The sequence below is a fragment of the Amblyomma maculatum genome, chromosome 1, assembly GCF_055883805.1.
Source record: "Amblyomma maculatum isolate TAMU_Amacu chromosome 1, ASM5588380v1, whole genome shotgun sequence".
Classification (NCBI taxonomy): Eukaryota; Metazoa; Arthropoda; class Arachnida; order Ixodida; family Ixodidae; genus Amblyomma; species Amblyomma maculatum.
The window spans coordinates 73,710,489-73,725,066 of NC_139344.1; the positions used below are offsets into that span (position 1 = coordinate 73,710,489).

The 14,578-nt window shown below is 45.1% G+C and overlaps 1 protein-coding gene across 2 annotated transcripts in view; it reads right to left on the minus strand.

The window, feature by feature from the left end:
• Positions 1-5,841: 5,841 nt before the first annotated feature.
• The window catches only part of LOC146202806 (uncharacterized), a 149,120-nt gene continuing 140,383 nt past the window's right edge, over positions 5,842-14,578 (minus strand). For both annotated transcript variants that reach the window (XM_084588349.1, XM_084588347.1), the window contains exons 4-5: positions 10,821-10,931; positions 5,842-8,595 (exon numbers count right to left, since the gene is read on the minus strand). In XM_084588349.1, the coding sequence (XP_084444475.1) occupies positions 8,458-8,595; positions 10,821-10,931 (249 nt within the window). In that variant the 3' untranslated portion in view covers positions 5,842-8,457. The remainder of the gene's footprint in view (positions 8,596-10,820; positions 10,932-14,578) is intronic.

The following is a 14,578-nucleotide window of genomic DNA, read 5'->3' on the forward strand; positions in this document are numbered from 1 at the left end:
AATGCTGCCTCAACGTTCTGCGAACGACTGTCCTTCGTGGTACCAACAAAAATTCAGGATGACGCGTTGAGTCTTCTTAGAACAACACCAATACGAGCTAAAAAGGAATTTTGCTAAAAGAAGCATACCTTTCATTTCCCGCCGGGGTGGCGCAGTGGTTACGGCGCTCGACTACTGTTCCCAAGTACGCGGGATCGAATCCCGGCATCAGCGGCCGCTTCTCGGTGGAGGCGAAAAGCAAGGCGCCCGTGTGCTGTGCGATGTCAGTGCACGTTAAAGAACCCCAGGTGGTCGAAATTTCCAGAGCCCGTACTGGAGGGCTCCGGAAAAATAACGTACTTTTTGTTTCGTTTTTACGTCACTTATTTAATCAGAAACGTTCCCAAGGAAAAAAAAAATCTGTTCCCTTTGTGAGCAACCTGTTAATGTAGACGAAGCGAAGTGTATCATCCTTTCTTTCTTGTAGCTACAACGATACTACTTTATATACCGGAAGAGCGTGGCCTAGTTTTACTATTGCAATGAGGTAATGCGAGCGGGCCTTGTTATTACGCTGGGGATTTCACCCCGCACGAAATATTTGAGGTGGGTCAACAGTTTACTGCCAACGACCTGTCCAGAGAGACGCGGGAGGTCGAAGAGCGCGAATGCGTTGCCTTCGCAACTCATCGAAGCTCTCCGACAGGCTATAAACCAACACCGATCTGTGAAGTAAGCAAGATGCGGTGGCGCTAATGTCGCCAGGCTGAGCCATAGAGTTTCTTAGACTAACTAGAGGAAAAGCTGAGGGCGCTGCACTTCAGCCACCATGGGCGCGCTAAGAATCATGGGCCGGTGTGCTACTTGTTGCGGGACAGTCGGTTTTTCTCAGATGCATGGAGTGGCTTACTATGATGCTTTTTCATCATCATCATCATCATCATCATCATCATCATCATCATCATCATCATCTCAAGGTGCGTACATAGACTGCAAAAGCCATAGTAGCGAAGGCGCAAAAGCAGACGTCGCCAATACAAGGTTTCTGTTTCCCGAAATGCCACTAAAAGCTTACTTAAGTAATTGCACAACCATAGATATTTCCAAAACATTTTTTTCCTCCTAAAGTGTGTCTATTAAGTGCGAAATATTGGTATTTGTGCTGCTTAAAACTAAGCCAATAGGAGAAAGAGTCATCGCTTATATTGGATAAATCTCACACTGATGTGCTGTTTCTCTCCCTTTTTGAAATTTATAGTCACAATATTGAATGATAGGACATTATTTACGGTAGAACAACGTTTATCTTTGCATTAGTTTTGGCCAAAAGTTGTAGTTATGCACTCGGTAGCTATCCGGCCCATGATGCTTTGAGCGCCCATGGTGGCTGAACTGGTCGTCTGGGAACTCCATGTAAACTCCCATAGATGGTAGCAGAGCTTTCCCTCTGGGTAAGAGTAAGAAGCTCTATAGGCTGGGCCGACTAGGGATGAAAAGAAGGCTTAGCGCCCATAGTAATACATGGAGCCAACAGATTTCAAAGCAGTTTTCTGATTTCACAGTGCGCCTATGATGTCGCCATTCAATGCAGAGTAACTATGAACATCGTAGAATACATTGTGAAGATATTAGACCTCATTATAGAGGCGGAGTATCTTTAAAACACTGCCAAACGTATGGGGATACAAGCCGGGAGCTCGGCTCATAGAAACACATACAAGGAATGCTTGCCAGAACAATTTTTCGGTTTCGGAGGGTACCATAAACACGGCGGATGGTAAAATGTTCGCGGATGTTTTGAAGAAAAAGTGTGACATAGTATGCTACGTCATTTTGAAGCCAATCAACTTTTGAAGTGACTCGATAAAGGTGCATTGTAAAGGTCGACGACATACCCCTGGAAAAGTAATGCGCTGGGCGCTTCTCGCAATCGTGACAGCTTCTCGTGTTGTCAGACATGCTGCCGCGCAAGCTACATTCCATCTTAAATACTGCTGATCCAGTGATGGGAACTCTTAAGCTGAAGGCAGTCCCCACAGCACGATAAACGAACCGCGCATAGCTACAGGCGACCAAAATGCTCCGTCTGCTCCCATAAGTCGCGTTCCCGCGCTCGAATAGAGAGTCGTCTGCGCCGCCGTCTGTTACGGTGGCCGGGTCGTCCTCTTTCGTTCCCTCGTCATGAAGTTTGAGAGTACTTTTTCAATGAAATTTTCTGTACTTCACACACCTTGGAGGAACGTTATGTGTAAGCGAATTGAATGCATATGGCAACATATGAGGCTACAAGAGAAGCTTGAGGGATTCGGAGAAACACCCGCCGTAAAACGAGACTGTCGGCTGCATGTACAACACATATTTTAGTGGTGTTTTAAAAATATATTGACCCCGGAATGACGTAGCATGCTTTGTCACACATTGTTTTCTATACTGTCGCCAATGTTTAATGATTGGCCACCTTTGCAGGTGTTCTGTGAAACGAGAAAAATACTCATTGACATCCAGCCAAGCGAAGCCTTACGGCTACAAAGGAAAGCTATGCAGCTTTCTCAGAAACTTTGTAGTCAAAAGAAAAATTCGTCCTGGTCCGGGGATCACATCCGGGACCCCCGCCTTACCTCTGCGCCTCTGAAATGGCGTAGTATGCTTTCACAATCTTTCATAGAATGTTCATGGTTGCTCTGTGGGGCATCATAAGGGCCCCACAAAATTAGAAAACTGTTTTGAAAACTTTCGCTTCCACGTATTCCTAAGAGGCGCTGAGCCTGTTTTTCACCCCCAGGCCCCCAGTCTGCTGCGGCGTTGCGAGCGCCCCCTTTGTTTGTAAACATGGTGTTGGTCTATACACCCTAGTGGCCGTGCTGGGGCCTTTCGCAAGCCGCGTACAGAAAGCCGGAAAGCGTCGTCGTCGATCCTCTTCATAATATGCTCGACCTTGCCAGCCTCGGGCATAGACTGGTCCACACGCTTGCACAGGTCAACCATATCTTAATGCTGGTGAAGGCTTCGTCGTATGCTGCGCGCATAAGTAGCCGTTGTTCGGCGCGCAGTTTCCGCACATGGGTGCGACCAAAAACTTCCGCAAACTGGGTCTGTGATACGGCCCAGGCAAGAATGTTTGCCTCGGGAATTCGAAAACAGAGGTTTGCGACATCGCTCAAATGATAGCCGATGCCGTTCAGCTCCAGGCGGTCGCCCCATGACCAGTTGTTAAGGGAGCTCACACAGTCGTGCAAGGCTGCCAGTCTCGTATTCGGGGCTGGAGCAGAATGAAAGAAACAGCTTTTTTTCTGCCAGTTTACGTTCGATTCTTTGTATTTCCGTGGGGGAAAAAATATGTGTGTTGTGTTGAGTTTTTTGGCACATAGGCAAAATACTTGAAACGTTGCAAATATTTTTGTATGCCTGTGTGCATGAGCTAACGTGTGTGCATATGGGCTCAGAGAGATCTGCACATGTAGAGTGTTATAGTATGGTACACATAGAAAGGTTTGAAGTGAAAATAAGCAGTACTGCACAAAACGGAAAGAAAAAGCAAGACAGTGGAGCAGAAAATGGAATGTGGTTATTATTACTGTTTAGAAGACAACCATATGCGGTTTCAAAAAAGAAGAAAAAATAAAGAAAGGGAGGAAGGAAGGAAGGAAGGAAGGAAGGAAGGAAGGAAGGAAGGAAGGAAGGAAGGAAGGAAGGAAGGAAGGAAGGAAGGAAGGAAGGAAGGAAGGAAGGAAGGAAGGAAGGAAGGAAGGAAGGAAGGAAGGAAGGAAGGAAGGAAGGAAGCAGCCACCTTTGCACGAAACACAAACACTGGATGCTCCAGAACAATAGATGGCGCCGAAAGAATAATGAAGAAAAAAAAGGACGAATGAAAGCGCTCTGCGCGCTACATGGCCGCTTTCAAACCACGAGAAAAAACACACACAAAAAAAGAGAGATTACATGGTCCGAAGCAGCAGACGAGCACGGTAACGCGAGTCGATAGGTCGATGCTTGTAAAGGCATCTTATGTTTTGGAGAGGATATCGCTGATATGGCCTTAAAATTTCGCGGAGACGAGGACGAAGTGAGCGTTTACTAATCTGTCTCGAAAGCTATTGCCTGAGTTAGGCAGACTATTAGTTTCTGCTGCAAACTATGAAACTTGTGATCCAGCTCAGCCAGTATGAATATTAAAAAGTGTCCAAAGTTTAGCGCGTTGGACTATGTAAAATGCATAGCTTTTCTTTTTTTTTTTTTTAACTTCCTGCCTGTCATCCTTCCCTCACCGTGTGAGGGCGTCGCAGGAAATGTATGTAAGCGGTAAATGCATGCTGAAGGAAACACAGCGAAGACGATGGTTTATTTTCTCTCCGTGTATGCACCGTTGTTGGAAGTGCGTGCGAAGAAAAAAAGGAGCGTGCCGGAAGGCTACGGTTGCGTGAGCTATAGCACACCGCGGTGCCGGACGTACCGGACGCACGAGCACACCGGGCGTCCTTTGGCTCTCGTCTTTACAAAAGGCCGGCTGTGGTTCTCCGGAAACGCAGCTCGGCCGGCTGCTCATCTTGAGTTGCCTAGTGTTCAGAGGGGTACCAATGAGGTGGCTGCTTTGGCAACTGCACCGGCTGCACCGGCTGCACGGTGGTCTGTGCGACACGGCTGAGGATACTTCCTGGCTCAGACGTAAACGTGAAGGCGTGGATGCGTTTAGCATTGCTGCTTGCAAAACTCGCCCGCTCGAGCAAAGTGGTTTCGCTCGCAGTAGGCTGCCGCGACGTGGAGTTGAACCCTGCAGGGTTCGTTCCGGGTATTGCACGCTGGTAAGTATACACCATTTCACAAGCTGTTTACAGTACGACGAAATAAATGTAAGGGCCACCTGGACTAATCACGTAGGCGCACATGAATCGTTTGGGTTCCTACGCGCCTGTCGAGCATGGGCAGAGCCTCCTTGCATGGGCAAGAATGCTGTATTGGGGCATACATTCATGTTGGGCGCCCCATCCTAATTGGCCCATAGTAGTACAAAATAGCTGTTGTGAAACGGAGTGTATACATATATATAAAAGTGTGCTTAAAGGCCCACTGTCCACCCTCCGGTCGAAAATATTTTCTTCCCCGGTGACTGTGAGACTTCGCCCCTAGAATGCAAGGCCGCAAAATGTATTTGAAAAGAGTAACTAATAACGCAGTTACAGCCACCGCAATCACCCGATTCTGTCCTGCTTCTCTCCTTCCGTTCCCTCGCGAAGGTTTTTCACTCTCCTGCCCGATGTCGTCTAGCCTCCGCAAGACAAATTCCCCTTCCTCCTCCGCATTTGGCGGGAGGTGGGGCGTGGCACTCCGCGAGCGCGAAAAAAAAAAAAAACAACAAAACGGCCGAGGGAGCGCGCGCCGCTGGATTCAGTCTGGCCGTGGCGAGGGAAAAGCGCGCAGCGAGCGGTAGACACCCATACTTCTCCCGTCAGTCAGCGAGACGGACCAATACGTCGTTCGCGGTACGTACGTCATTACTGTGGCCCGTCGGGCCAGAGCAGGAAACGGGGAAGCTGTCTTCCCAAAAGAGAGCATGAGAGAGCTTTGAATTGTATTTTCGATGCTTTGCGGCGCGCGTGTCACTGTAGCATTTTGCACAGACTATCTCCGGTACCTGATCGAAACACTGGGCTCCTTTGCTTAAAAGGGCCTTCCCTGGACAGTGGCCCTTTAAGACTGGAACACTGCTCATCTAGCTGCAGTAGAAATCTCGTGCAGACACTTTCAGTGCTGTGATGATAATCTCGTGCAGACAACTTCTCTCATTGTTATTCGTATGCTTATAAGTGAGACACACGAGCTGCATGCAATATGAAAAGATCGAAACAAATGTCTGACTCTCTGGGAATTTCGGTTTATTGTGCTTCTGACAATTTTTATGTGAACACGAATATGGTTATTCTTAAAAAAACGTATACAAAATCAGTGCGAATAACGGGGCTGAGCATGCGTGAGCACTAGTGCTCCCCACTGGGCGGAGTGGCCGCTGACGTGTGTAGACCGTGCGAGTGGGTGGCGCGTAATCCAGTTATCCATCAAACTCCGTCACACGCCGTCCATCGCGGCACTCTCTCCCGCCCGTCATCTCCCATCCTCTTTGCTCCCCGATCCACTTACCCTCTCTCTTCTCTCTCGTGTAAACGTTGAAAGATTTCCTCTCTCTCTCTGTCTCTCTTTCTCTCCACTTAGCTACCTGTCAATCGTGGTTTCAGACGGACGGACGGACTGACAAATATTTCGAACATGAGGGTTCTAATGCCACCGCATTAAAAAAAAGCTTTATTCAACAACAATACCAAGTGTGAAGCTGGAGTCAAGGGAAAGGGACAACAGATAACAGACAAACAATCACGTAATAGACTACGAGTTGTTGCTGGGCGGCGTAAACAGAAACAAATGCGCGTTAATATGGGAGCCATAGTAAGCAAAAGCTGAATGAAAGGACAAGACATCACTGGGTTACGAGACGCGACACCATCGTTTTCATGTAGGCCACAGAAATGGTCACGAAACCAAAAAGGGGCATTTTGGCACATTTGATTATCGAGGAGTGACCAGGATATACATTAGCAATAAATAAACAATGATAGCGCCCTCCTTATACCACCTATACCACGCATATATATATTTTTTTTATTCTGGGGCGCTCTTTGACTGGAAGATGCTATTGCTGCAACGTCAGTTCATACAATCATTCTGAACATTTTATTGCCCTGGTCAGCATGTTCGCGTTGTGCATTCACACTGATTAAAAATAAGTTACTGACATCGTTGTGAAGGTGTGTATGTATGTGTTATGGCAGTCGATACTCAATGCAACTCAGTGTCAGTGGAGCATACCACGTCATGGTCGTAAACTACACGCTTTTCTATTGGCCCCGCTTGTGATATGCCCTCTAAAATTTCTCGACGCTTTGAGAGGCACAGATAGGATAGCAAGAGGCGCGTAGGGAAGAATTTCACCCGGACACTGCACTCGAACACTTCACCCGGATACTTCATCCGGACACTGCAAGTCCCCTGTAGTCCACATTCTTCCCTCTTTCGAACATTGAGTGGAAAACGTTAATCGCATTAGCAACGGCCCTGATCCCATGGTTGCTTCCGGTGCAGCCACGGGTAACGAAAACAAACTTCTATTGAGATCTACTCGAATTCAAGGTACACCGCCCTGAATGTGCGGCATGCGAATAGGTCCACATAGTGCGTCTTTATTCTTTGTCGGCATTCATTCACTAAGAAAGCTAGGACTCTCGGTAATCCCCAAAATGTTGTATATGTGCTACATTGTGAAAGTAGCGATTCACAAAAGCGAAGAAAAGACGAGTGATGGCTAGAAGCACGAAAAAAAAAAGTATAACGTTACGACATAAGCGAACATGTTATAGAGACACAAGGAAAGCCCGTATATGCGATATAAATGACATACAGAGAGTTCTGAGATTTCGCCTCTACCCCTTACCTCATACGCTCATTCAGTTTCTTAGCCTGTCATGCAAAGCGAAGGAGCAGGGGGTGCAGTAATGTTGTGGCTACTCACAATAGAATTCCGTTTGAGCCTAAACATCCACACTCGCTTTATTTCGTTTTGCTCCTTCCATGTGTTCGGATGTTTTCTGCACTTGGAACCTCTACAGACTGAGACACCACTCGACACGTGCACTTAATTATGGGGTTGATACTTTCGTTAATGTAAAGTTGGGAATGCCTACTTTCGCTAATGTAAGGTGATACGCTCATGTGAGCCTGTGTTTAGACTAAAGAAGCCAAGATTGACACGCTGTGCTTAAAGGCTGTTTGGTACGCTAGCCCCGGATATATATTTTATCTTTTTTTGGGAACACAAAAATGTCACTGCATTGAATATCGTCTGCATGGCGTCAGATGCATGTTCTTGCATTCTTGAAATCGGCACGCTCACGCATGAGGAGCAGGTGTTCGAACATTCTCAATGTGTACATGCCAAAGATCGAACGATTGATTTCGACGCTGAGTTGCCAAAAAGAAAACAGAACGAGTGTGTAAAAAAAAAAAAAAAACTGTGGCATTACAACGCTCACAGTTGTTCGAAAAAAAAAAAAATGTAAAAAAGCGGACGGACAGGCAGAGGGCAACTTACAAACGACGAGGGCTCCTTTCCCCGCAACTGCTCGAGGGACACCAAAGTGGTGGCGTAGATTTTTCACGAGAAACCGGCCACTCGTTAACTCATGCTGATATGGCGGGCCAGGCGTTTCCCAAACACGAGGAGTCTTGAATGGCCGCAACATTTGGCTATCACACTCGCTTCGCGCGTAGCTTCGACACCTGATCGCAAACGCGTGTTCATTCGGGGAATCCCTCTTCCGCCCGAAAACCGACGAGGTGCAAGAACAGGCATTCGGCTGGAGTGGTCCTTATTCAAGGCGGAGACGTTCCGTCCTCAGCAGGTCCATGGGGCAGCATGCAGCTTAGCCGGCGGGCCTACTTGGGCAGCACCTGCGTGACGGTGGCCGCGTGCAGGCCGGGAGGCGGCAGAGCGGGTAGCCTCTCCTCTTGGAAGAACTTGTATGAGAAGTACGACGAAACGACGAAGCACATCATGGCGAACATGGCGAACACCTGTCGGTGGCAAATGATGTTTTGTTACAATTCAACCCGGTAACTCCCGGGTGTGAGCTGTGTGCAACAGGGGACAATGGGTCAGAAAAGCACACGGGAGGAGAGAGAGAGAGAGAAAAAAAAAAGAGAACCGTTCAGCAACTGTCTTAGTGTCATTATGCGGCCTCGTCCTCCGTGGTGCCCTGATCTCTTCTACTACGAAACAACTACGGCCGAAACTAAATTCTTGTTCCCTTATTTTAGAGAGGGAATTGTAGGGAATGTACGGGACAGCCACAACCTGATGAGCATGCACGTAAGCCTTTATCAAAAGTTTACAGCCCAGGGGGTCTACTTCTGAGCGATACTACGTGGCTCGTAATGCATTCCCAGGTTTCCATACTTGCTGAAGGCAAGGATAATTTTCGTCCTACTCTCTCCAGTGGCTTGGACTTCCACGATTATTACGGAAGTCATATTACACGGCTTAAAAGCAAACCCTCTGGGTTGTAAACCTTTGATAAAGGCTGTACGTATGTTGGTTGTACTATAAGCGGAATCGCTACTCAGTCGTGTACGCTACTTTGATGGCAAGCTGAATCCCTGTTAAAGATTAATCTTTGAGTCAGAGCGCCTGCGCGTCAGTAAGCCAGCGGATTTATTCTGTGCTGCATGAAAATTCACAGGTAATGGCACTGTGCGGCTATGAATCCTTAAATGCCTGATTGGCGGCAAACTGAGTTGAGCAAGACCCAGCCAGCGAAGGAACGATACAGGCTTTGATTAATTCCTTTGCTAACAATAGGCGCGTTTGGTTTGATCTGAATTAGACAGTTCTGGAAGTTTCCTCTTCGTTAGATGGTCTGCTTATGTGAGTGAGGGTTGACACAGGCTTCCACGAGTCTTTCATTGGTCAGCATCGCCGTAACGGTCCATTAGTGGTCCATCGCTTTAGCGTCTGCCGCCGCAGCTCTATACGTTGTGCACATGCTGGTGAAGCGCTCAATTCACTTTGGCTTTTGATCGAATATTAGCACGGGTCTTCGTTATGCATTCCGAAAGGGACCTTTGGTCAGGGGCGCCACCACGGATTTCTCTGTACTTTCTATGTTCTCCAGTAAATTCTATGCGAATCAATTAGCCACGATCCCTAAATATAATCTGTGTTGTTGATTACGACACAAACAATCATGCTTAGCTAGCACAACTATGATTGGTCTTGTCCATCTTGGTGTTATAGTCTGATACAGGCCAAGAAAAAAGTGGCATCTAGCTATCAAAGGACACTCCTCCAACCAATAGCTGCCGAGGTATACCATGATGTCACGGCCGACCGCCTTGCACTCATCGAGTGAGTCCGTGCTAGCAAATAGTTGCTGTATCGCGAGTTCCAGCAAAAATACATACCTTTCCTCAATTCGATCGATAGTCGTTTGCTCATCAGAGTACAAAAGGTAAAACGACAAATTCTGATGGTGAATTTCAGCACTGTCGAGTTTTCACGAAACCGCTTCGTTGCTCTGCGTTTTACTGCATTAGCGATGTTCCCTCGTAGGGCTCCATGGAGCTCTACGAGGTGACACCGCTGATGCAGTGAAGCGCTGAGAAAGCCATAGAGCCCTATATGGTACCGTTGGCGACACCAAAAGGGCCCGACCACGAAATCATCATCACCAACCGGAGGTGGCCAGTTTGGTAAAAGTCCGCGAGACCGTGAGCGCGGAAGAACACGTTTTTCTGTTTTTTTTTTCTTTTACCGTGTGTGCCGCGACATCACACACTTGAAGCGATGCCAGTGGCTTGAGGGGGGTCCTTTGAGGTCCTTTGAGGGCTGTTTGCCGTTTTTTTTTTTTGACCTGTATCCGACTATAGGATTTCGAATGACGATGACCGGGCCACACTGAGTTATGTGAAGTTTCAACTTAGAGATCGCCGCACAGCTATAATGTAGTAAACCAAGGTTTCTACCTCTGCAGTACCACGTTTTGATTTTATTTATGTCTTCAGTACAACCTATCAGTGGTTATCAGGTCTCTTGAAGTATTTAGTTTCCGCAGTTTGCAGTTCCTTGTACAGTAGGAACACTTTGTGCTCCTAAAAACTGTACTGAATTTTTTTTTCTGAGTTTCTCTCAAATTTGTTCAAATTTCGAGGAGCAGGTATACCGGCATGTCGGCATACCTGCTATGGTGTTGACGCCATAGCTGTACATAGTAGTCTCTCATGAGCACTAAAATGATGCTTACCCCGGAAACTTTGGTCGATGCGTTGTCATCAGGATCCGGACAGTAGGCGGTGAATTCGAGCAGGCAAACAATCAGATAGAACAGGGCGATGAAGCTGTCGCTCACCAAGAGCTGTCCCGAGAGAGGCAACAACGCAAGAGTGAGGACTTCATTCGAATACGATGAAAACTTTCAAACAAGACAATCGTGCTTTGAGTGTTATCTATGATTAGTGCGTCAGTTCGAAAACTGAAGCAATGCTGGGAAAGCAGCTGGATCTTTGTGGCAGGTTGAAAAAAAAAGAATGTCAGCGCACTTACGCATGTTGCTCATGAACTCAAAAAAGCGCAGTGAGCCCCAGCTCGTGGTTAAATAAATGTGAGCTGCTCAGTTTGCCTTACATGACTGGCATCGTACCTTTGAGAACGTATGGAGTGTGAATTTTCTCCGTTTCCACAGGAAGCAGTTAAAACAGCTGAGGGTCTCGAGAGAGATGCTGTTTTTCTTATATACGTAACTGCTAAACCTGCCAAATTCACCTGAAAACTTGAAGTAATGGTATGTGCCTGTCTGCTCATTGCAACTTTCGGGCAGAAATACTATGTGCCAACGAATTAGTCGCTATGGGGAAGAGCTCGAAATCGCAGCCTAAAGCTTCCCTGCTAATTGATTTTTTTTTCTGTTTTCCTTCCATTTCGTTTTATTTTGTTTTTATGATAAACTGTTAAGAAAAAGGAATTCTCAAAATTGCTACGGGCTGGGACTAATAAGTTAGGGGCCTCTGCTTCTAGAGACGGGATTCTCCTATGTGAAAATACTCCTCTGACCTTAATGCACTTAGAAGGAACACCCATGATTACAGCTGACATTCCGTCTGTAAAGCCGGATTTATGGGAAACTTCTTAAGGTGGCCCAGGAATGATAGTTCATTTGTGCAAAGCCTTTATTGAACTTTCTTTGCTGGAAAAAGTAGGCTCTAGTGTAGTTTAATTTCTAGCTCTGCCCTGGAGGGTAGATGACAGTCTTAGACAATCTATGAGACGACTGCAAGTAATCTTGGCCAGATGTCCAACCCATTTTGAAGATGTCAACTTAATCTTCAGACAGACTAATAAGCATCGCAAAATGTCTTGGCAAGGCATATAATACATGATCTGCAAGATATCTTTAGATGTCTTTCAGACATTCTATAAATGTCCTTGAGTTAGCTAATTGCTTACGCGAGCTACAAGATGTTTTTAGGGCTTCGCATTTGAGTAAAAGATGGTATTTTAGACATCTATAAAGGTTCTTCAGGACACCTTGTAGGCTTTGAAAGACATGTTTAAAATATTAAAACCAAATTATATATGTACAGAAAGGTCTGTTCCATTGAACACCAACCTTTCATTTCATTTCATTTCATTTATTTTGGCCCGTTTACAAGTAAATAGAGGGGGCAAAGGTAAAAGCTGCTTGTCCGCAGCTTGAGGGGTCCCTGGCTTCCTTAACGAATTGGCGGACAGATGGCAGAGAAACGCATTGGGCAAAAAAAGAAAAAAGAAAAGGCAGGCATATTTACACTGTAACATTATAATTTAAGCAATAGATTTCACAAGGAAGATGAGCTCCGGTGGTGTTTAAGTATGAATGTCAATGCCGGTGTCTAGGTAGGAATTTAGTATAGCGGTAATGTTTTTGCAATCATTTGATAGCCGTAATTGGTCCTCGTAACAGGGATGAACCATTTTTCGTGGCTTAACATATTATATTTTTGAGTATACAGCTTGCTTAATTTGTTAATAAATTATTTGTATGTTGTTTTAGAGAAAAAATAGTAGGTATGTAAGAGATTTCGATTGTACACATGATGACTTTTCGGAATGTTGCACTTGATGGATAGGCCTTCGGTGTGTGAGTTGTAAGGCACGTTTGCAATAACACGTGTTATTTTCTTTTGCATCAATATTATTTAGGACAGATTGGAGGCTGATGTTGTGTCCCAAACAAGATGGGAGTAGTTTACATGTGATGCAAATAGTGGATTGTAAACTTGATAAGTTTAGCTGACATTGGTAATCTGTAGCGGTTTCGATTTAGTATACCTATCATGCGACTTAGTTCCCGAAGTATAAAATCCATATGGGTGTCGAATTGCAATTTGATTGTGAATTATACGTCAAGCCCTTTCTCTGAGTTGACAATTTCTATATTCTTTCAGTTTTATAATATATTGTGTGTAACTGGTATACACGTACATACCTTTGTTTTGAAGATGGCAGCTTGTGTATTTTTGGAGTTTAGTTTCAAAGCATTATCCTGGCTCCATTTTGAGAGATGGGTTAGGAAATTATTTGATGTGCTAATAAGACCTGTATAAGAATTTGACGATAGGAAAACAATGATATTATCTGCATAATTTATGAATTTTGCGTCTTGCTGAATGAGAACAATGAGGTTAATGTATAAGTTAAAAAGAAAAGGACTAAGAAAACCTTCTTGAGAGACACCTGCTTTTATCTGTCGTGTGGATGGTATGCATGAGTTTAAGGACACATACTGCTGTCGATGTTTAAGGTAGAAAGTTAATAGCTGAAGAGGAGAGCCTCTAATGCAATATCTTTCAAGCTTAATAATTAAGAGGTCACAACTAATGAAGTCAAGCGCTTTTGTGAAATCTATTAATAGACCACTTACAAGTGACTCGTTTTGAAGATTATTTAATATGTGCTATTTCGTGGCTGAAGCGCCAGTTCTGTTGATTTACCTTGTTGAAAAGCATATTGAGGTTCTGTAATGAGGTGGTGTTTTCTGCTGAAAGATGTTAATTGGTTAAGAATGACTTTTTCAAGGCCTTTAGGAAACTGAGGTAGAATATATATCAGGCGGTAGTGTTTTATATCACACTTGACTCCTTTCTTGTATAACACAATTACCTTTGCAATGTTAATTTTTTTCAGGAAAAGTGTCTGATGCTATGCATAAATTATATATGTGAACTAACACAGGTGCAGCGTTATGTATGACGTCATTGATAGGTCTTATTTGAAGATCATCGGCGTCACAGCTGTAAGGATTTTTGTTTTATTTTGAGAAATATTGAACAAACTTCGGATGAAGTTGTAGCTTGAAAAACATCGAGCCCTTGATTACAGGGAAATGAAATGTATATGGTGAGTTCTGATGCGTGTAGGAATCAGTGTGTGTAAAGTAGTGATTAAATGCACTGAATAGATCTCTAGTTAAAAGGTGTACATTAACAGATATTTCCTTATATGTGGCTATGAGGTGTCTTGCCAAGATAAGCATGACACCTCTACTGGCCAAGATTGTTTCAGGATGTACCGCTTAACCCCGCCGCAGGGCCGTCCATGGAAGCATACGAAACACAAGAGAGAAGCATGCACTCACCTTACTCTATCAAGAAAGCATTGTTCACTGTAATTTTGTGGTTGCAAGTTTTCTGATGGTATTTCCTGATAAGCGTAAATATCGCACTGCAGCTGATTGTGCGGCCATGCTGCTCATGCCGCAAAACATCTTTCTCTAGACATCTGAAACAGGATGGAATGTTTTGAAAACTTGCTTAAGCCAATTTGTAAACCTCTTGCGCAGCTTCAAACACGAAAACCATTCCCAATACAGCTTTCGGATATCTTGGCCAAATCCTTGGCTTCCTACCTAAGACATTTATCAAGCAGCGTATTTTATATGTCAGGTCGATGACACACTCAAAGCGCTAGAGCCAATTTTTCGTTTAAGCCTTCAAAACGATTTCCCACAGGCTGTCAGGGCAATGT